Genomic DNA, 24,215 nt, shown 5'->3' with positions numbered 1-24,215 from the left:
ACCCTTGGACACCCCAAGCCGGCATACAAGGCTAGATTGGTAGCAAAGGGTTTTAAGCAGGAGCATGGTGTAGACTTTGATGAGGTCTTTTCTCTTGTGGTTAAGATGACCACCCTTTGCGCTTAGTCTTGGCTTTGGTTGCTCAGCTTGACTTAGATTTATACCAGATGGATGTTAAGACAGCTTTCTTACATGGGGACTTGCATGATGAGATTTATATGGAGCAGCCTAAGGGCTTTGCAGAACTTGGCAGGGAGCACCTAGTGTGCAAATTGAAGAAAAGTCTTTATGGCTTGAAATAGGCACCTAGGGAGTGGTATCATAAGTTTGATGCCTTTATGCAGTCACAGGGCTATAGCCGGAGTGCTATGGATCCGTGTATTTACAAAAGAATGCTCGTGATGGTTCTTTATTGATTTTGGTACTCTATGTGGATGATATGTTGATAGCAGGGAAAGCTCATGATGAGCTAGATGCTCTTAAGGCTCAGCTCAAAAAGAGATTTGAGATGAAAGATCTGGAATAGGCCACTCAGATACATGGTATGCGCATTACACGCGATAGGCATCACGAACTCCTCTACTTGTCACAGAGGGAGTACATTCATAAAGTCCTTGAGTGCTTTCGCATGCAGGACGTAAAGCCTATTGACTGTCCATTGCCTTCTTATGTGAAGGTATCACAGGTTGATTGTCCGCAGATAGAAGAGCAGAAGGCCGAGATGGCCAAGATTCCCTATGCATCTGCAGTGGACAGTCTTATGTATGCCATGATAGCCACTCGTCCAAATATTGCCTTTGCAGTTGGTGTTCTGGCACGCTATAGTCTACACTTAGCAAGAAGCATTAGGATGCCATGAAGGGTATCATGAGGTACCTGAAGGGCATTGCAGATATGTGCATATGCTATGGTAGCCAGGATACAGGAGTCGTGGGATACACTGACTCTGATTATGCAGGACATGCAGATAGTAGGAAGTCCACTTCCGGTTATGTATTCACCTATGTTGGGGGTGCTATTTCTTGGATGTCTAGGGTGCAAAAATGCACGGCCCTTTCTACTACAGAGGCCGAGTATGTTGCAGCCACTGAGGCTTGCAAGGAGGCCATTTGGTTGGGTCGTTTAATTATTGACCTTGGTATTGATGCTATCCCTACACTGCATTCGGATTCTATGAGTGCTATTCAGTTAGCCAAGAATCCGGTTTTCCATGCGAAGACGAAACACATTGAGGTGAGGTATCACTTCATATGTGGGGTCATTGAGGACAAGTCTATTGATCTTGTCAAGATCTCGACTGACTAGAATCTTGTAGATCTGCTCACGAAAAGCCTCTCTACAGAGCGCTTTACCTTCCTCAGGAGGTTGATGGGCATGGGATGAGAAGACGTTTTTTCTCATCTTGTTGTACATGTGTACATGTTGTACTGTCTTTTTTCTTTTTCTTTTCACTCCTCACTGGGGCAGATTCACCTTTAAGTGGGAGGTTTTTGGGGGTAAAGGTGCCTCTGCCTAGTCGCCTGTGTATTACTACACTGACAATCACCGCCACTGCACAATGCAGGTGGGGGACACCCGTCATCGTCACTTTATTCTTTATTCTTTTAGTGACAGTTTGAATAAAGGAACTCCAACAGTCACATGCCCATCACCGTCACTTTATTCTTTATTCTTTTAGTGACAATTTGAATAAAGGAACTCCAACAGTCACACATTAGAATAAATAATAAAGTGACGGTGATGGGCGCCGGCCACGCTTCGGTCCTTCTCTCCCTTTCAACAATGGCTTGATTTTGTGAACTTTATTAATGATGTACAGTTTGTGGTGATATGATTATTACACCTAGTTCACAATATCATGAGTTGTATAATCGTAACAAATTTGGAAAATGTGTGAAACACATGGCATGTGTTGTACTGGATTTCTATGCAATTTTAGATGCAAAACTTGAGTTTGTACTTTTTGGTCATTTAAATTTTGCTAGTTTGTTATGCTTGTGAAAATTTGATATGGTGTCTTCATTAACTATTCTTGAGGCACTTAGAAAACACATTTGTGAAGGATACATATTGGATAAAATGCAGCGAACTTCATTTTCAAAAGATTTCTTAGTGAGAGCTATTTGCGAATTGCAACTTATACACAATGATATTTGTGGTCCAATGCAAATAACATCTTTTGGTAACTACACATACAAGTTGTGACTTCCATTAATGATTACTCTACGCATGCATTGATACATGGCTAAGTATGAAGTGCTTTTGCTTCAAGTAGTTTGTTGGTATGGCTAAAAAATTTTCAAGATATAAAGTGGACACCCTTTGTTTTAATCAAGGAAATAACATGTACTTTGTGTTTTCCATTGTGATGGCTACTAACCATGCATGGGTACATGGTTTAAAGGTTAAGTATGAAGTGTTTTTGTGCTTCAAGTAGTTTGTTAGCATGGCTAAAAATTTGTTAGGATGTAAAGTGGACACCCCTCATTCTAATCGAGGTTTCTGATTAAGTGAGGGTGTATATGTCTAAGGAATTTAATGTATATTTGATTGAATATAGCATAAAACACTAATGTACAATGCTAAATACACCATAAGAATAGAGGAAAAACCTATGATAAGTTACTCATTAATATGTGTGTGCATCATGTGAGTTCAAAATAAGGTATTTTTAAATTACCATTTTTATACATTTTTTACATACAGAAGGGTGTAATATAAAGAGGTTATTTATAGATTGAATAAAAAAGGATTATATTTTATTTTGGAAAAATTCACAGATAAGGATATTTATAAATAGGCCTTGAACGCATGTGATGTAGAGGATATACATATAGTAACTTCCTTGAGGGAAAAACAAAGCACTCATGGAGATGGCATGATGTATGAGTAAGATTTACATTTTCCATAGAGTTTCAAGCTTGACTTCATCTATCAATATGATATTGGATACTTGATTTATGTTTGAATTACAAGGCCTAGTATTCAGTTTGCAATCTCACAGATGAGCAGGTTTATGTATAGCCCATGCACTAGGCATTGATAGATAGTGAAGCAGACTTTTTGCTACTTGAATGGTTGTTTTATGCCAAGGGGGAATCATGATCGTAGATATACATGATTTTTTAGAATCTGATTAGGATGGTTGCTATAGTACTTGTATCTCCATAAGTGGTTTATGCTTCATGCTTGGTAGCACATGCATATTGTGTTTGAGAAAGAAGTAGCCCACTAAGGCCAGCTCTAGTTGTGAAGCTAAGTATAGTGTAGCTTTCACAACCACGATTGAGTGTGCTCAACTCAAATGCCTCTTAGTTGATTTGGGTGCTGGATATCATCTTCCACCACCATCTTCATTGCCAATCAGAGTATATTGGTAGTAGTTGCATGGAATCCAATGTTTCATACCTGTACTAAGCACATTGAGGTGCACTATTGTTACGTCAAGGAGACTCTCTATGTAAGAGAGATTAGCTTGCCCTATGTCTCAACGTCAAGGAACCTTGTAGATATTTTCACAAAGGCTTTTTATTGTGGGAAGTTCAAAGCTTTTCATAAAGCTCTGGGCTTACCCCCCTTTGTGGATTGATCTAGTTCATTGGGTATGGAACTTCCCTATACATGAGTGCTAGCTCTTGTTCACTGTGTCACATAAAATTTCCCTCTTATTTGTTGCCAAATTTCATATGACTGATTAGATATTTTTGGTTATGAGGAATTGATGTTTCTCAATATTTATAATTTTCAATAGGTATCGATGATGATAATTGTATAATCAAGTATTCTTTTAGTGTTCAATATAGAATATACCATAGATTCCATCTTGTTTTCTACAAATTATTTTATTTGTAAATTCTCCCTATATTTATGTTGCCATAACTCTTGTGTTTGAGTAGTCATGTCTCATTCTTATTGAGATAATATATTTTGCCAATATGTAGGTGTGATATACAACTCTTGATTCTTCTTTTTTGCTAGATGGATTGGACGTTTTGGAGGTTGAGGTTTAGAAAATCCTCTAAAGTCTTAATCCCTTGGACCTATTTGGATTGACATGCTATTTGGCTGCATCCTTGTAATTACTACTGTGTATTATCCATGTATTCATGCAATAAATTGAATTAGTGAAACAAACTCTATTCAATATAATGAACTCTCTTAATTTTTTTTTGAGTATTTCTATGTTGTCCATTTCATTTTATTTTGTGTAAACATGCTAATCAATGTGATGGTTTCAAATTCAATTTGTGTTTATGTCGATACATGTAAGGATACGTGTTTTTGTTTTGATATGTGGGTTTGATTATTACAAAAGGGTTGATATCTCTTGATGCCATGGTTGATTTGTATGGAAAATTTACAATTGCTACTTTGTATCAAAATGATTATCATTTAGGGTGTAACATATAATTGTTTACATGAATCGCCTAGGTCATAATGCTAGAGAGAAAAAGAAATCTCTCAATGGAAGTGTGCAATAGGAAAGATGTATTGAAGCATCTACAATAGGAGATATATCGAAGCACTTTGTTTCTTAGATAGTAAATTTTCTTTCCAAATATAAGAACTTTGTCATGTGCCAAAATTTATGCGTGCTAATATTCAAGTATCATGGATGGAGTGTGTTAAAGAGTGAATGGTTGTGCCTTGACTAAGGTAGATGTGATAGTGTAATTATATGCTACTGTCATTTGAGAGATTCATGAGCCCCAAGTTTTGTAGATGGAAGATGATTGGCACTTGAGTGTAATGCATCAAGAAATCATGATGTTAATTGGGAATTCATATACTAATTTCTAATTTCAAATTAGATGGTAGAAAATAGGATTTGAAGTTGAGCTCAAAGTACAATTACTAGTGGAAAGCGTGTGGCTCCATAGATCTTAGAAATTGTGGAGTCTCCTTATATATCACAACTCCACATATTGTAGTACTAATGATTGTAATTTTTAGAATTTTTGCTAATATAATACAAGTGCTTTCTAAAATCCTACACTTGCAATATAATAAAAGTACTTTGTGATATCTTGCAATATCCTATGCTTGCAATAGAATACAAGTACTTTGCAATATCCTACACTTATGATAGAATACAAGTACTTGTATTTTGGGTAATAGAATACAAGTACTTTGTAATATCCTATGCTTACAATCTTCTAAGTTTTTGTTATTTTCCAACTTGTCATATGCTCTACACATTATTTGAAAATATTTGAACATGTTTACACGCATTTCTATATTTTAAAAAAGTACATGCAGTCAAATGCCCATTGGGAATGAAGAGATACCTCTACTAATGTGCATTTTTTAGTATGTATACATGCATTTAAAAATTGAGATAAGAAGTATATGCACTTATGACCAATAAAAGGGGAAGAGAAGGAATGCATCTCCCCTCCAAAATTAGTTGATATACTACTTGTGTATTCTCACACTATATAGTGATATTTTAACAACATATCTATCTTTTTTTTTTTGAAGTACAATGCATACACACATGACCATGTGTTGGGGGAGGAGGGGAGAAAGACAGAGGGGAAACTCCCATATGAGATTAGTTGATATAGTGAGCATGTGCCACATTGGTATATTGATACACACATATTAAAAATTTTACAAATGTTAGTTGAAATTTTGTGTGAAAAAACCCTTTTTGTTTTAAGAGTTAAGGCTTTTATGAGATAAATGTAGTTTACTTCTAGTTTCATTATTTTATTTCACAAACTCTCTCTCCCTCTCTTCACATCCAACACATTCCTCCTACGTGTTGCAATGGATTCTCACATGCACTTTGACAAGTGGATCCATGACATGTAGTTCACTAACTAGTGTGAATATATATTTAATATCTTCTTGAAGATCTTCAAGCTATATATAGCATATTCCATTAATGCTAGATCTCATTCTCCAAGTCATGGAAGACTTTATGAGAACCTTTACTACTCACTCATACTCTATCGATGAATCACACCTACCCTAGGTGCCTTTAGACCTAGTTACTAGGCATGCAACATGGAAAGAATAGCAAAAAGTGGTTAATAGGTGCTTATCCCATGTGGGTCCATGGCACAAAGCATGCATTATACATATGAGTAGTGCTCTAGGTATGTCACCCTTTGAGCTCATGGAGCAAGATATTACCTTCGCCATCTAGGTCCCAAACAAACCCAATCTCTCCTTGACACTTACAGAGATAGAGGCTGTACAATACATAGTACTCTTTGATGTGATCGAGTGTTTGGAGATGAAGAAGGAAGAGATCTTCCCCAAATCTAATTAGAGATTTAATGGATGACATCATTGACTATGATTACATGGATGTACATCCAACAATGGCAGAGGTTGGAATGCACAATGGCACAAATGTAGAAACAATGAGTGTACAATGGCACAAATGTAGAAACAATGGTAGAGGTTGGAATGTACAATGTCACAAATGCAAAACAATTGGTGGAATCATAATTGCCCAGGAGGCCATTACTATAACTAAGGTAGATTATGAGGTTTTTGATGCTGATTTCAAAGCTTTGTAGCATGACCTCTTTGGATCAAGGCTTGAGATCTCAATGACAAGGGAGTTTCTTGATGCCATTACTTAAAAGGGTGCTTCATTAATGAATGTGGAGTTGAAGGTGTAGGATGAGCTTGAGAAAGTAAGTATTTCAAGTTTAGTATATTCTATTGTGACAAAGTGACAAAGCTTGACTTGGGGGTGCATTTGATCTAAAGGGAACAATAGATAAAATCTTGCAAAAACAAGTGAGTTGTATGGCCTTGGTTCAAAGTTTGGCATATGGGACCATTTTCCTTGGTCCATTTTCATGGTAGGAAATGGCCCCAAATGCTAGAATTTGGACCATAGCCATAGAGCTCACATTTTCTAGCAATATTTAATCTGTGGTATCTTTCACGCCCAATGCACCCTCTACTTAAGTTTCATTGTATTTTGGTAGATCTAGGTCAATTTTAATAATCATTTTCATTTTGGACAATTTGATCCAAGACATACTTTACATTGATGAGTTTGCCTTGTGTCAAGGAAGATCAAGGCATATGGATTGGTGCAAGGACTCAACCCTGAAGGAGTACATCAACCACCTTACTTTGCTAACGTGGTCATCTACCACAAGAAGTGCTCACCTTGAGGGGACGAGACAATATTAAAGATTTGAGTGTTGAAAAAAATTTCACCATTCTACACTATGCTAAAAATCTCTAGCATAGAGAAGGTGGTTCTCATGAAGCACAAACTCATCAATTAGCTTTTTCTTTTGTTTGTTATCTTGTATCAACTTGTTGTTGAACTTTTTTGGGTCACCCAATTTATACTTTTGTCTCTTCTTACAAGAATATACATATGTCATGAATAGTACCATGCATTGTGATAATGTGATTACTTTTTTGAGTTATAATTTTATTCAATTGCTTAACTTTTCTTATTAGCCATTGTATTTTGAAGTTGATGACATGTGTAGTGATGATATCATAATAAATTTTTATAGTTTCTTGGCAGGTTGTGCACATATACTTTCGCTTGATCATTATGCTGACTAGTGTAATCAAGCAATCAATTTTCAGCCTCACACACTTATTTTACCAAGTTTCTAATTCTTGAGAAAACTGGAGGTTTATTGGTTAGATGATCAATTGGGTAGATTCCCCAAACAACCCAAACATCCACATGCTTTAATCCCATTTGCCTATAGCCTTGTAAAACTTGAGACTTAATATTGGTACACTATGTTCTTTTGAATAATGGGGCATATTCAAGCTCTATCTCAATATGTAGCTCACTTGGGGCAGTTCCTCAATAGAGACTACTCATTTTATTGTGACATTGACCAATGACACTAAAATGAGATCATTTGGAGTCTTCAAGGATTGATAAATCAAAATTGTGAGCATCTAGTTCTTGGTGAACTTCATGGTCATGAAGGAAGTGAACTAGATGACTACACAATCTAGCTATGTATATGTTGAGTGTGCCAAGGTACTCTACATTTACATACACCACACTTCCATATACTCTACATTTACATGCACCACAAGCTTTATCTCAATATGTAGCTCACTTGGGGCAGTTCCTTGATAGAGACTACTCATTTTATTGTGACATTGACCAATGACACTAAAATGAGACCGTTTGGAGTCTTCTAGGATTGATAAATCAAAATCGGTAGTGTCTAATTCTTGGTGAACTTCATTGTCATGAAGGAAGTGAACTAGATTACACAATCTAGCTATGTATATGTTGAGTGTGTCAAGGTACTCTACATATACATAGCTAACTCATTTTTGAATGTACAATTTGGTTGAAAAGGGTACTTAGAATGAGGAGAGACAAGGAATTTGAGCATATCCTTTGTGGATAATATAAAAAAAGGCAAAACAAGATTACAAACGTGGAGAGAGAAGAGAATTCTTTTAGTATTATTCTCTTCAACTTTCCTCATTTTAAGGGGAGGGAGGGGCTAAAAGGCCCATTTCTAACTTCATTTTTTTCCCAATGTGAGATTGATACAAAATTTATGACATTTATTTTCTTAACAACAAGACACCACATGATATTTTTTTTCATCACTTAGAGAGAGCTTTCACTATTTAAAGATAACTATCAATTTCTTAAAACTATGCGTAACACAATGATGCCACGTGTGGCACCTTCTAAGCCCTTTAGCCTTATATACATTAGTACTTGGATGTACCCTAATAATTTGGAAGGAGTCATCACATTTAGAAGGGGTCATCACATGTATACCTTGATCCTAATATGGCCTTAAGAGCTTTCTTGTTACCTTTTAAGTTTGATATAGAAGGGAGTTTGGTTTTGTGTTGTGGTGTTAATGGATGAGCCATGATTTGGATAATGTTTCTCTTTCTCAACAATGCATAAGAGCAATTGAGCCTCAACCTGGATAATCTATTGTGAGCCTTGGTTATTTTGAAGGCTCAAAAGTTGGTACATGTTTTTTAGGCTCTTATTATTAACCTTGTTTGTGGGTGTTCATGTTAAAAAAAACCTTGATTTTCTTATTCCAATACCACAACCATATAAGATTGAAGTTGCACAATAGGATGAAATGCTAACAACGTAAAGTTTTTTCTTTGTCTTGTAATATCATCTAAAGGCATTTTCCCTTAGGGTTTAATTAATGTAGGAGTTGAGGGATCAAACTTTTGATGCATGCACCTTAAAGAGTTGAAGAATTCAATGTGGTAATGTTCTAATGTTAGTTTTCCAAAGGACCAAATGTATTTATAATATGTCCATGCACTTTGAAAATCTAGATTTTTAATAAAGCCTCATATAAATATATTTTTAGCTTGCACATTTTGTGGAGGCATTTACTGTTTAGAAATGAGGAATGATAATCACATGTAAGAAAAGAATGTAAACATGAAGAATGATTTGTAATTATATTAACCATGCAATCGTTACTCGAGGAGAACTCAATCTATGCTTTTCGACAATCAAGGAGGTCATGCATGTATGGTCATTGATGCCACAATCTATATTAATTATTTCTTGATCAAGTGACACTAGCTTTTTATCATGAGAAAGGGAAATGATCTAAAGCAAGGCAACCTATATTCATTAGTCTCTTGATCATGTGACACTAGCTCCTTAATACAAGCTAGTATATTAGTTAGTCTCTTGATCAAGTGACACTAGTATTTTTATCATGAGGAAGGAAAAGGATCTCGAGAAAGGTGAACGTTCACAAGAATAATAAAAATAGATAGCATGGAAGAATTTAGTGCTTGCAATTGATCCTCATGGAGGAGGGAACCAAGGTTGCATTGACCCTTAATATCCATCATCCTGGTGGCCATCAAAGCTTGCAATTGGCCTAAATAACTATCATCCTTGAGGACATCAAAGCTTACAATTGACCCCTATTATCTACCATTGTTGAGGCCATCAAAGCTCGCAATTGACCCCTAATACCATCCTTAAGCCGTCAAAAGCTTGCAATTGACTCTAATGTCTACCATCCTTAAGGGACCCATCAAAGCTTGCAAATGACTCTGATATCTACCATCCTTGAGGCCACCAGCTTGTTGTGGGATGAGGCAATCTTACCATCCTTGAGGCCATCTCCTTTCGGGATCAGGCAACCAGGAGCTTCTTGTTTTCTTTTTGGCCGCCCGCTGGGCGGCGGCCATGGAAGCAGCTCCACTTGCCACCCCGTTAGCTGCAGGGGCGCCATGATTCTGCTCCTCTGACGGATAACTAGAGCTTCTGAAGGCCCGGCCTGGGGTCTTGATCCATGAAATCCATGCCTTGCTCTTGCTGCTCTTGATGCCAGCGCGGCCACCCTGGACGTCGTTTCTCGGGCCGGCTGCAGCTGCAGCCGCATAATTCTTCTCCATCTCTTGGTCGAGCGCCTTCCACTGCCGGGCGATGTCGGCCTCGCTCATCTGCTCGACCTCCGACTGCTGGCCGTGGATTTGATGGTAGTCCATGGTCATGGCCTGTCTGGAGACCATGGTGGAGAGCATGGGGGAGTGGTCCGGGCCGCCCCATCGCCTCAGCCGAGGGTGCTCAGGGGTGAGGAAGGTGATGGCGTTCTTCATCATCTCTCTCTCTCTCTCTCTCTCTCTCTCTCTCTCTCGCTCTCTCTCTGTGTGCTTCTAGACAAACCCAAATACTTCTGATATCTCTGCCTATAATCTATCAGTTCTTAAGCTGCAATCGAATGCAAGAGAATCATACTGCACCTCTCTCTCTCTCTCTCTCTCTCTCTCTCATCCAATAGCCATTGCAGATCTCCATCTTACACAGAGGAACCCTTCAAATAAACCGTGACATAGACGGCACTCGACGGACGCTCCCATCTTTCCCATCATCATCATCATCATCATCCATCTCTCCCTTTTCCTTCATCAGATCCCAAGCTTTTGTCCTTTTTCATTAACATCATCTGTTCGTTTCATTTGATTATCCTACCACGATAACCTCGATGAACATAATTGCCAACAATGACCATCGCTTGTTCAATCTTTTTGCCACTATTTCACAGGAGCCAACTAATTATTTGAAATACGGTCTCAAACCGTCTTGGGATCATGAAGTCTCATCGTTAAGTCATCTCCATTGTCCACACCAACAACATAATATGAGAGCCAATGAGTCCTAACCCCAACTGGTAGAGGTGGGTGCGTCAGTTTTTATCGGTTGAAAGATGGAATCCTCCCAGCTCCTATGCGATGGCTCACCGTGTAAATCCGGCATAATAAAAAATAGCCATTGGATACACATTTAAAAAAAAATAACATCGAGTTTCACTTCAACTCTATGAGCCCCTATATTAGCTTGAAACATAGATAGATTGGCTTGTCAAAGTGCGCATAAAATGTTTAGAAAATTACCGCAACATTGTGAAAGACATGCATCCATACATTGGAGTGTCACTTTATTGGCCTCCTCACCCTAGTACATAGGGTCAATCCTCACACATAAACTTAGAACGATCTTAGGATGCTACCCTAGTTTGGTCAACTAGTGGACATAATCCCTTGTTGGTTTTTATTCCATGCAAAACAAAGTCTAATGTTGTCCACATAGTGGCTTTCCTTTAGAGGACCTCTCTCATAACTTGGCTTGACTTAATTGGCTCCATGTGGCAATTCCTTCCTACACTCACAAGCATATAGATTCATCGAAGGCTATATCCTCCCCTAGCTTCTTCCACCTCCTCCTCCACACCCCATAGGTGCAACATGATGCCTTGACTCTAGTTCTCATTAGGACTAAAAACGTGAAAAAAAGGTACTTTTGTTAATCATTTGATTAAGAAAAGACTCAAAGAGAGTCTACCACGTATACAATATTATGGTATTATTATCTCCTCCACTTTGGAGATAGTAGAGTCCATTTCATAGTTCTCACCTCTTTTTTATCTGAAATATCTAAAGTCACAACAAGATACAAGCCATATATCGATGTTCAAAGCGACACAAATATTCATAAAAAAAGTTATCCCCATCATCACTAAAAGCGTCAGTATAGACATCTCTACAAAATCATCACAGATAGCCTCTCTATTTGTCGCTTTTGTGACATTAATAGCAACCCAAATAGTGGCACTTTGCGATGCAAATAGCGACTAATATAGCGACGGCTATAGTAAATTAGCGACACAAATAGTGACAATTGTAGAGAAAAAAAATTGGCGGCAGGGTAGCAAATCTAGCACATGGTGCAATGGGTGGCAGGATAGCTTGCTACCCATTGCACCATGTGCTAGATAAAAATCTGCAAAGCAATTACATATTGGATACACAATCGTTATCAAGATGGGTGCAATAACTATCTAAAACCACAAGACTGATAACTCATAAAATAAGAACGAGATTGGTGATGACAACTCATGAAATTACATGGAACTATGGAGAGGATAGGAAAAAGTACAAACATGACAATCTATATGTAAATATCACAAAGTGTGATTTAATATAAAGAATGATAAGTATATCTAAGGAATGCTACATGGAAGAGGCCTACACAGATTACAGCAACCTTCCCTAAGGCCCACCAAGCCCAAATGAATCGATATTGCATTGTTGCATCATCTTCCGTGATTGCACACCTCCACATGCGGCACAAGCAGTTATGCTCATCTTGAAAACTCTTGTGCACATACTGTGATGTGTGTATTTGGAGACTTTGTTCCCAATGAAATAAGCAAGATCTCTCCCTTCCTTGCATTACATTGTATGGACCACCATTGAACACTGTGCGGATGGCCCTCCAATTGGCAGCTGCCTTGTCTGCCATGAATCCTCGAAAATCAGCACTTGGGGGTCCACACTTCTCCATCACCTCATTCATCTTTGTTCAAAAAAGAGCTTGTGGATATGTATCCTCTTTTTTCATCTCACATATCGCCAGAGTCATCAACTCTTGTACACTACAAAAACACAAGAAAGGAATGGGAGAGTAAGGAAGACTATGTTGCTTAAGTTTGTGTTGTGATGGTAGAATTAAGTAAGAGAAACTACCTTGGGTCATACACATGTCCTGCCATGGTGGTCCAATCATTAATGCGATGCATGTAGTCAAAGCATACACAATTATTGCGTAGGTCCCCAGTGCCATTCCTTTGCATACGATTCACTAAGTCAACCCCTGAGGCTGGTCCAATTGTTGACATTTTTAATATAAAGCACCTACTATCATTGTCAAAGTCTTGCCTAGGAAATAGACTACCATGGAAAAATCTGTATGCACAACGTTGCTTTAACTTTAGAGGACGAGATTCCATTCCTTGATCACTCTCAACGTGTGCTACATGAACCATGTGTTTGAACCTGCATGCACAAAATATTGATCTTCATATGCATGGCCTTTTAAAGATATTTTGAAATGTGTTGTGAATGGAATAATATGTTACATGTTCCTCTGAATGAGTGGTTGGAGTTCCTCGAGCATCGTCGAGAGTTCAGTGTCGGACATGGGGACACCTTGCTCACGAACCAAGGCACCCATCACTAGCCTTCTAGCCATAGTCATTTGTAGGTGTCGAGGTCCAATTGCACTAAAGTATCTTACCATTTCCTCTATGGTCTTTTGCACCTCTTTGACATTAGCTCTACATCTGCCTCTTTGCACCTCATGGTTATGTGTTCCTTGATAAATAAATAATCTTGACATTGGTCTTGCTGGCATCACATAATACACTACACACTCGCACTTGGAGAGCAGGATGGGGGGGTTCTTACAATAGAAGCATCCAAGACTTCTAAGACCAACAGCTGACATTCCAACAGTCAGTATGGTGGTACTAAGTTTACGTGCATGGCATGCATTTGGACTTGATTAGTGTGATTTAATTGTGATAGGGTACTAGAACCATGTCATACGACTTTGCAATCACTTTAATGATAGTGGAGTGAATGAAGAATCTTGCATGTGTCCATGCCACCTTGTTTGGGGAGCTAAAAATCAACCTACCAGTACAATCTCTATTGGGACACTCTAGCTCTCCAATACATTTTTTTCGGTGAATAGTACCGAGGAATGCCATTGATGTTGACGCGGGCTTTTTCTAGCAGTGGCCATTGTACTTTTGCTCCATACCCTCCATTGGACACATATTTTCTGCTCTACTAGTGGAAGCTCGTATGCCACATTGCCATCATAAAAAATTGGAATCTCCTCCACTCTCTCTATAGTGCTCGTATTCTAAAGCAAATGACGTAAGACTCGGTGTTGGCCCCCCGAAGACATTATGTACTCAACCACACTTACAACATAAGAGGATTGTCGCATCCCCTCCTCTTCCACATCAAGCATGATAGGGATGGTTTTGTTTTTCTCAATGTCCAAGGGGAGTGGTGAGGTTTCCATGGTGATTGTTGCTTTCTCAATGCTACAAGGGCTCTGGGTGAGGTCTATGGTGGGGAAAGGCTGCAATGTAGGCCCATTTCCTTGTTCGACAAGATAGTCTTGTGAGACCAAGGTATCCAAAACATATACAAGGACAACCTCATGGTCATTGTTACAATGGACCGGTGTGCTTTGTATTCGGCCATTTGCATGGGTGATAGCAAGAACACTGGAACCATTGCCATTGCAAATGTCTTCCTTCTTCAACATCAGGAACCGTCTACTTGTTTAGTGCATAATAGGTTTGGCAGAGAGGGACGATACATATATACAAACCTCAGTATTTGGTGTAGCATTGGATGTTGGATCCATTTCCAAAGCTATCTACACATGTACAAATACTCATGTCAGATATGGGTGTCATTGAAAGACTTAGTGTGGGGGTGTATGCCATATACAAGAGAGGGAGAGGGAGAGGAGGATATATAAAGTGTGTGCATGAGAGAGAGAGAGAGAGAGGGAGGGAGGAGATAGAGAGTGTACATGCATGTGTGTACGTGCGAGTGCTATATATATATATAAAGTATTTGGCATGAGAGAGAGAGAGAGTGTGTGTGTGTGTCTATGTATGGACATGGGTGCTAGATATGAGAGAGAGAGAGAGAGAGAGAGAGAGAGAGAGAGAGAGAGAGAGAGAGAGAGAGAGAGAGAGAGAGAGAGAGAGAGAGAGAGAGAGAGAGAGAGAGAGTGTGTGTGTGTGTGTGTGTGAGTGAGTAAGAGAGAGGGGGAGAGAGAGAGAGAGGATATAAAGATTTGTCTGGGAGGGAGAGAGCAAAAGAGGGAGATAGAGAGAGAGAGAGTGTGTGTGTTTAAGTGGATGTGGGTGCCACGGAGAGAGAGAGAGAGAGAGAGAGAGAGAGAGAGAGAGAGAGAGAGAGAGAGAGAGAGGGGTTGGAGAGCACCAAAAGGGAGCCTGGGAGAGAGATCGAGGGTGATGGATAGAGTGAGGAGGAGGGGAGGAGGAGGAGGAGAGAGAGGGGGAGGAAAGGAGGGGTGTACGTACCTAGGAGATTAAGAAAATAATCCACAACTTGAGGTAGGGGGAGGTGTTGTGTCATAGGGGGTGTGTGGCCCTATATAACCACTTTGACATAGTGGGGCATTAAATGCATGAGAGAGAGAGAGAGAGAGAGAGAGAGAGAGAGAGAGAGAGAGAGAGAGAGAGAGAGAGAGAGAGAGAGAGAGAGAGAGAGAGAGAGAGAGAGAGAGAGAGAGAGAGATGGAGAAAGGGAGACTGGCAGACATGTGCCATACGAAGAGAGAGATGTGAGAAAGGGGTGGAGGGGGGGGGGGATGCTAGTCATATTTTTCTACACCACAAATATTGGGCTGTCGACGACCCCTTCTTTGGTGACAAAATGATCCCAATCCACATGCACTCTCTCTCATCAAGCCGTCCTGGCCCGCACGCACTATCTCTCTCATACCTTGGATCTTAAACCCAAATAACTAAGATAGATGATGTAGGCACGCCAATGACTCCTTTCTCGGTGGACAAAATGATCTTAATCCACATGCACTTGCACTTTCTCTTCATTCTCTCCAAAAAAAATCCCATACAACTAACATATTAATGTACAATCATATTAACTGATTAATTAGTATTACTATTACAACACATTGATGTATATGAAATGATTAATAGTAATATATAAATTAATAAACAAGTTAAGTAATATTAATATACCAATGGTTTACTTCATACTAACTGATTATATAATAGCTAATTAATTAATAAGCTAGTTGATATACATGAATTATAAAACAAGGTCGCTATTATGAATTAAGAAAATAATTAATAATTTAATTGATGTAATTTGACTAATACACTAAATATCTAATTAATGAACTAATGGATACCATCTTGTTGAATATTATTTTATTTATATTGAATCAATAAAAGTTTAATTAATAGATTTATATTAATTAATTGAGTAATAAATATTTTTAATTACTAAATAATTATGTAATAAACTTATTTAATATTTTTAATAAAATAAATATATAATATTATAACTAGTAATTACTACTTGAATAAAAGATATTTATTAGTTGTTGGAAACTAATTTATAACTAATTAAAGATATTTAAGTAATTTATAACTAATTAATAAGTATTTTTTAAATTAGTTATTAATTGTAGTAAATTATTTATTAATTTTAAATAACTAATTATTGGTTATTACTATTTTTTTAAGTTTGTAGTTATTAATTTTAAACAAATAGTTATTAATTTCAACTAATGGATCAATATATAATTTTATTGGCTAAGTAAGTAATTAATAACTAATATATAAAGTAATTATTTATTATTTATTAATATTAAATATTTAATTATTTAATTGTGTAAATAATATAAAATATAATGTTATTTGTTAATTAATAAGTAAAATTTTCATTGGTTAAATGGTTACTTAATTAGTTAGGTTTTTAATCAGATAATTAATTATGAACTTGCTATTAATTTATTGATTAATTAGTTGCTTCATTAATTAATTAATTATTAAATAATTAAATTTAAAATTAATTAATTACTTAAAAAAGCTATTACTTAATTTTTGTTAGTTACTTAATTAATCAATAACAAATAAACTATTTTGTTTATAGTTAGTTAATTAGTTTATAGTTAATTAATTATTTAGTTAATTAGTTATTCAATTATTAATAACTATTGATTAGTTAGTTAATTAATTTCTCAATTTAGGAGAAATTAAATAACTTTTTTTAATTTTTTAGTTAACTTGCTAAAATAAAAATTTAACTAATTTATTAATAGTTAATTAATCAGTTCATAATTAATCATTTATTTACTTAATTAAATATCATTATTGATTAGTTAGTTATTTAATTTTTCAATTTAGAAAAAATTAAATCAGGCTTTTTGCTTTTTTTTTTTCTTTATATAAGTGAGAGAGATTTCTCCCCCACTTAGAGAAAGAGCACGCGTAGAGGACGGATGTCGGCGAGGACGGATGCATTGCGACATGCGAGCCGATGCAGGTAAGCGCCAGAAACTTTCCCCCCATCCGCTCCCCCCAACCAACCCACAAACCTGCTAGGAAGGGGGCGCCAACGTCCCCTTAACCAACCCATAAGTTCCCTTGCTCCCCTCCCCCCCCCCCCCCCCCCCCCCCCCCTCCCCCCAAACAAATTCCCTCCGATGTCGTCGTGTGGGCGTCACTCCAAGGGTGCATGACCAAGGCGGCAACTAAGGCATAGACCTTAGGACACTTGGCAATGGGCTACGAAGGCTTTGTTGGCGCCATTGCCTGTGCGTGAGGAGCTCTCACTAGCTTGTAGAAAAATCTTCCCGGTCACCCATCTCGGTATAGTGTCATCACCCAAGTGCACTTAACTGCCAAGTGACTATCCACTAGGCTAGTTCTTTTTGTCGTTCTATACTACAAACATAGTTTTAATAAGCTAGTCTTGGAAGGGTTTCTCGAGTCTTTTTTCCATGAACTAGTATATAATACCTCATTAATAATAACAATTATCCTCATAAGTAGAGCAAGTTTCATAATTAGAGCTAGTTTTTAAAAATGTGCAACATAAATCAATTTTCTTTGGAATGTATATACACATTCTTTATTAAAATAAACTAAGTAATGGGGACCCATTCCTTGCGAGAGTAACTTTTTGCCCAACTGGATTTGTGGGTTTTCTTCGCCTAATAAGAAACTGTCGGCGACCCCTTTTTGGCGAAAAAACAAACCATAAATCCGAGAATATACCGCATGGGAGAATAGGGACCAATAGGGTACGAGATTTTCTTTGCCTAATAAGGGGTTGTTGTCGACCCCTTTTTGGCGAGAAAACAAATCGCATATCTGAGAATGTACAACATGGGGAGAATATGGACCAATAAGGTACATGTTTTTTTTTCTTTTCTCCCCATGTTATATATTCTTGGATCTGTGGTTAGTTTTTTCACCAAAAGGGGGTCGCCAACAGCCCCTTAACGGGTGAAATAAAAACCACAAATCTAGTTGGGCGAGGGAAGCGAGAATAACAAAGTGATGGTGGAAGAGAGAGTAACAAAGTGATGGAAGAGGGATGAGAGAGAGAGACAACATGAATAAAGCAATGTTTGAACGAGTGTGTTTTTAAAGCAATAAAGCAATGTTTGAACAAGTGTGTAAAAGCTTCTACTTTGTATGACTATCTCATGTGATACTTCTAGGAGTGTAAATATCTACTATTTAGAAAATTATATCTCTCTCTTTCGCTCGTAAAGTTAATTAGGTAAATATTTGTTAATTAGTTGAGATAATGGGGGGAGAGAGAAAGGGTGATGAGAGAGGGTATGTGATGTGTGTAATGTTTTATTGCCAAAAAGGGGGTCACTGGCAACCCCTTACCGGACGAAAATTTTTTTGGCGACCCATTCCTTGCGAGAGTAACTTTTCACCCAACTAGATTTGTGGGTTTTCTTCGCCTTATAAGGGGCTGTCGGTGATTCCTTTTTGGTGAAAAAACAAACCACAAATTTGAGAATAGGGACCAATAAGGTACGTGTTTTTTTTTTCACCCAAGAGCGGAAAAAAACCCATACCCTATTGGTCCCTATTCTCCCCATGTTGTATATTCTCGGATTCATGGTTTGTTTTTTCGCCAAAAAGTGGTTGCCAGCAGCCCCTTAATGGGCGAAAAAAAACCACAAATCTAATTGGGCAAGGGAAGAGAGAGTAACAAAGTGATGAAGCAATGTTTGAACGAGTGTGTATAAGCTTCTACTTTGTATGACTATCTCATATTATGCTTCTAGGAGTGTAAATATCTACTATTTAGAAAATTCTATCTCTCTCTTTCGCTCGTAAAGTTAATTAAGTAAATATTTGTTAATTAGTTGAGAAAATGGAAGGAGAGAGAGAAAGGGTGATGAGAGAGAGGGCATGTGATGTGTGTAGTTTTTTCTCGTCGGAAAGGGATCACTGACAGCCCCTTATCAAACGAAAAAAAATTCTGGCGACCCATTCCTTGCGAGAGTAACTTTTCACCCAACTGGATTTGTGGGTTTTCTTCGCCTAATAAGGGGCTGCTAGCGACTCCTTTTTGGCGAAAAAACAAACCACAGATCCAAGAATATACTACATGAAGAGAATAGGGACCAATAGGGTACATGTTTTTTTTTCACCCAAGAAACGAAAAAAACCCATATCCTATTGGTCCCTATTCTCCCCATGCTGTATATTCTAGGATTTGTGGTTTGTTTTTTCGCCAAAAAGGGGTCGCAATAGCCCCTTAATGGGTGAAAAAAAAAACCACAAATCTTGTTGGGCCAAAATTTACTATCCAAGAATGGGTCATCGAAAAAATAAATCGTCCGACAAGGGGTTGCCGGTGACTCCTTTTTGGTGAGAAAAATTTACACATATCACATACTCTTCTTCTTTTCCCCTCCCTTTCATCACTCTTTCCCTCTCCCCCTATTTTCTCTCTCCTTCACCTGTAAAAATACATATCTTCCCCCTTTTGACATTGCAAATCATTCCACTCTCGGTATGTGACTCTCTCTCTCTCTCTCTATCCCTCCCTCACTCTCTCTCTCCTTTGTATTAAAAAGGAACCCCCTCCCCCTTGCAATTCAACTTCTTGTTTTCTGTGACCCTCAGTACGGTTTTGTTAGGGGTAAAGGTGCAGTCACCTAGCCGCCTGTGTATTACTACACTGACAGTACCCGCCACTCTACATTGTAGGTGGCGGGCGCCCATCATAGTCACTTATTCTTTATTATTTTAGTGACAGTTTAAATAAAGAAAGGCCCAACCGCACATTGTGGTTGTTGGAGTTCCCATTTCTTGTCTCTCTCTTTCTTGCTCTTGCTCTCCCGCCATAGCTCTCACGTGCAAGCTTTGATCCTTCTCACCTTTCAACTGGTATTAGAGCAGGTCCTTCGTGAGTGCTTCCCGGCCTTTCCCGGCATCTACATGAGGTATGAGAGCTTGCTTCTCACTCAATTCTCAGCCATTCTTTGACATGAACAATAGGGTTTAATGAAGAGGCAGCCATAACTTCCATCATTGAAGCTTGTTCTCTTCACCTCTTGCTTGGACTTGTCCTAGGCTTGTGTAGGCCTATTGTAGACCTTCATTGGGCTCTTTCTTATCCCCTACCCACCCTGATTTCACCCCTCAAGTACAGCAGTATGCTCATGTTTTATTTGCGACTATTTACAAAAATGGCTCAAAAATCACTCTTTTTGTCATATCTCGGGCATTCGAAACCCGATTCAGGCAAGACAAGAGTCTAAGTTGGGATTTTGGCACGCTCCAGACGCGATGGTGATGTCGAATCTGCCAAATTTTGATGAAAAAATATTTTGTTACAGATTTCAGGTCTGAGACAGTATGTATTTGTATGCATATGGCTTATGTGGTGCTTCTACTTATGTCTATTGATATCGAATCACTTGTGGATGTTATGTCTCTTATGTGAGATACATTTGGAGCTAATTTAGCTTAGCCATTGACTGTTTTGAACAGTCCCAGATCTGACCAAAATAGGGCATCACTTATCTCTTGAAGTCTATGCTTACCGATATTGATCACTTGGTGATGCATATTGATGTCCGGATGATGTCTACATGTATGGAGATCATATGTTAATGGTTTTCCATCATTTTGGTACTAATTTAAGGCCTGAAATACTTAGTCTAGAGTAGTGAATGTCTGCTGTAAACAGTTGGTGGGCTGAAGCTATTCTAATCATGTATGCTTATGCCTATGCTATTTGGGTCATGTCTTACAGATGTACATTGATGTATTGACCATCAAGGATTGGAAAAGAGTTTGAGATTTCTTCTTAATCATTAGTTGAGCTTGAGCTCCGCTTTCCATAGCATTTGGATATTTATCTTGGATGTATCTTGGCACTTATCGATCTATGCTTGATCGCTTTGGACATACGCTTATGCTCATATCACCTACCTATGTCAGTTACATTGTTTGAGCTTGGATGCTATTGGAGCTTTACTTGGGCTTGACATTCGATTGTCTGGAGCATATTTTGGAGATTTATTGGCTTGCTAGAGTTTATTTTGGGATATACTTGAAGTCTATGGATGCTACATATGGATTCACACCGCCTCAATGTTTGGGATGTCTCATTGATGCTTGATCTTGGACACTTGTCACTGGTGCTTGTACATGCTTTGTTCAAGATTTGTTGCTTGATATTTATGGCCTTTGTGCCAATGGGAGTGTCTTTGGATACTTGACAGAGCAGGCGGTCTATGCTATTTGAGCTTTTGAGACTATTTGGAATTTCTTACCCTTTGGGATGATGCATGATTCATATGTCTTGGTTCCTTTTGATGCTTATGAGCTAACTCTTTGACTTGGGTCCCTTTCCTTGTGAGCTAACACCTACTTGTGTCAAGTCTTGGTAGTGGCAGGCACACTTTGCTCCATTGAATGGGGTTTGTACCTACTCACTGGTAGATATTTCATGACATGTTCAGATGTTGTCGACTATCATATGCCTATGTTATGCCCGCATGATGCTAGTTATGGTCTTGGCAATATATGATTGACTTAGGATCCGCTTTTGGCACAGTTAGCTCTCATTTACAGAAATCTATCATTTATTACAACAAGCTAAAATCTGCAGATTTTGAGCACTTCTATGAGGGTAATGCTTACTATTTTATGTTATCTTGGTCATATTTGGTGGACAGTGCTTCTCTTGGTAAAAAATCCACTCTTTCAGCTAGTTTTAGCAGTGATTTTAGTGCATTTTTTGCTAATTACAACAACCTACAATTTTACTATTTTGCATTGATTTGAGACAGTATGGCTGGTCATTTGAAAGATATAGCTCTCTTTAACATTGCCAAGTTGGATGGTACCAATTATGGGCATTGGAAGTCCCAAATATGGCAGGTTTTAGTGTAGAAATTGCAAATTAAACCCTTGCGTTTTAAGGGCATCAAACCTGAGGATATGGATGATGATGTTTGGATGGAAGTTAATGAGCTATGCAAGTCTACCATTATTTTGTCACTCTCAGAAGAGGTCCATCATAATGTTGTTGAAGATGAGAGTCAGAGTGCATGGGACTTATGGGAGAAAATGCAGGAGCTTTAAACATAGTAGAGTCCTGCATCACAGATGTATTGGCTGAAGCAGTTATACTTCGCATGAAGAAGGGGTCATCCCTATCATCTCATTTCAATCAGTTTCATGCTATCATAAAGAATCTGTTGTCACAGGGTATTGAGTTCAACGATAACTTGTACCCGTTATTTCTCCTTGGCACCCTTCCTAAATCATGGGATGTCTTTCATACTGCCATATGTATGAACAAGCTTGATGGGCTGAAAATCAAAGATATTGAGAGTGCTTTATTGATTGAGGAAATCAACAGGAGAAACAATGATGCTTCCCACTCTTCACATGCATTGATAGCTAGAGGCGGCAAACATGGCAGGCATGATAATGATCATAGGGACATGGACTCTCAAAAGTCCAGGTCCAAGTCACGTGGTCACAGTACGTCATGTGGATGAAAGTCTGATCTTACCTGTCATTATTGTGCGAAAGTAGGACATATTAGACCACAGTGCCATAAAATGCATGATGATAAGCACAAGTAAAAGGGAAAAGATAAAGTGCAGGAAAAGTCTTCTGAGCGCAGCATAGTATCTGTCAAGTCTAGTGTGAAGATAGAAGAGATTAATGTCATGCAGGCTACTGATTCAAATGACGATTACATACTTGTAGCTTCTTCATGTGATGCCTTACAGACTTTGGAGATACATTCCATATATGTGTAGTGCTGGCTCTTGGATTTGGGTGCGTCCTTTCATGTGACACCCTGTAGAGATTGGTTTCATACCTATCGTACCATGTCTGGTTCTGTGCGTGTTGGTGATGATAGGTCTCTTGATATTGTGGGCATTGGAAATGTTCCGCTGCAGTTTCCATCTAGCAGCTTTTTTGTTTTACATGATGTACGCCATGTACCTGCGTTGACATGTAGCCTTATGTCAGCTGGACAGCTTGATGATGCAGGGTATTTTGTGTCTTTTGGAGACTTTGCATGGAAGATTACTCGTGGCAGGCTTGTACTTGCAAGAGGTGCCAAGTTGGGTAGCCTCTATCCCTTACTTGTATCTAGAGCTACATTGGATCATGTTTTGTCTGTGGGTTCTATTCCCCATGTATCCCTTTGGCATGCTCGTTTGGGGCATATTTCTCTTAATGAAATGAAAATGCTACGTGCTTTGAAGTATCTTCTGCCTTTTGACTCTTCGCATTTTGATTCTTGTGATCATTGTTTGTATGGCAGGCAGACTAGAAATATACATAAAAATTCTGGTAAGAAACGCATGGGTGAGCCCTTGGCTCTTGTGCACTCAGATGTATGTGGGCCCATGCCCTGTCAATCATTTGGTGGGGCAAAGTACTTTGTTGCTTTCATAGATAATTACTCACATAAGGTTTCGGCTTATCCCATAAATAGAAAATCTGATGTCTTAGACACATTTCAGCATTGGCTTGCATTGACAAAAAACCAATTTAGGAAAAGGCTAAAATGCCTAAGATCAAATCATGGGGGTGAGTATGTATCACATGCTTTTGAGCAGCTTTGTGATGAGCGGGGTATTAAGCGTTAGTTGACCGCCCCTTACACCCCACCCCAGAATGGTATGGCTGAGTGCATGAATAGGATCATTCAGGAAAGGGTCCATAGCATGCTTAGCCAGGCTTGTAACGTGCCCGTACCTCCAATTGCGGGACACGTCTTAGTAGCCCATTGACATATCAATCTAGAAGACACCGCCCAACACTCCCAAGGAATGACACAGGGTTTGCCAACTA

The 24,215-nt window shown here is 38.4% G+C and overlaps 1 protein-coding gene across 1 annotated transcript; it reads right to left on the bottom strand.

Annotated features, from left to right (window-relative positions):
* Positions 1-9,758: 9,758 nt before the first annotated feature.
* LOC148025527 (uncharacterized) lies at positions 9,759-10,737 on the bottom strand. Its single transcript, XM_087692098.1, has one exon. It carries the CDS (start codon positions 10,579-10,581, stop codon positions 10,081-10,083), a length of 501 nt encoding a protein of 166 aa, XP_087548224.1. The 5' UTR covers positions 10,582-10,737; the 3' UTR covers positions 9,759-10,080.
* Between the last annotated feature and the right edge of the window lie 13,478 nt (positions 10,738-24,215).

Source organism: Lygodium microphyllum, chromosome 14 (assembly GCF_053477565.2).
Source record: "Lygodium microphyllum isolate KBCC chromosome 14, Lygodium_microphyllum_v1.1.10, whole genome shotgun sequence".
In the NCBI taxonomy this organism is placed as follows: Eukaryota; Viridiplantae; Streptophyta; class Polypodiopsida; order Schizaeales; family Lygodiaceae; genus Lygodium; species Lygodium microphyllum.
Note: the sequence above shows the minus strand (reverse complement) of the source record. Positions and strands in the feature narration are given on the sequence as shown.

Coding starts and splice junctions, on each gene's coding strand:
- LOC148025527 (XM_087692098.1), bottom strand. CDS start 10,581: ATGATGAAGAACGCCATCACCTTCCTCACCCCTGAGCACCCTCGGCTG.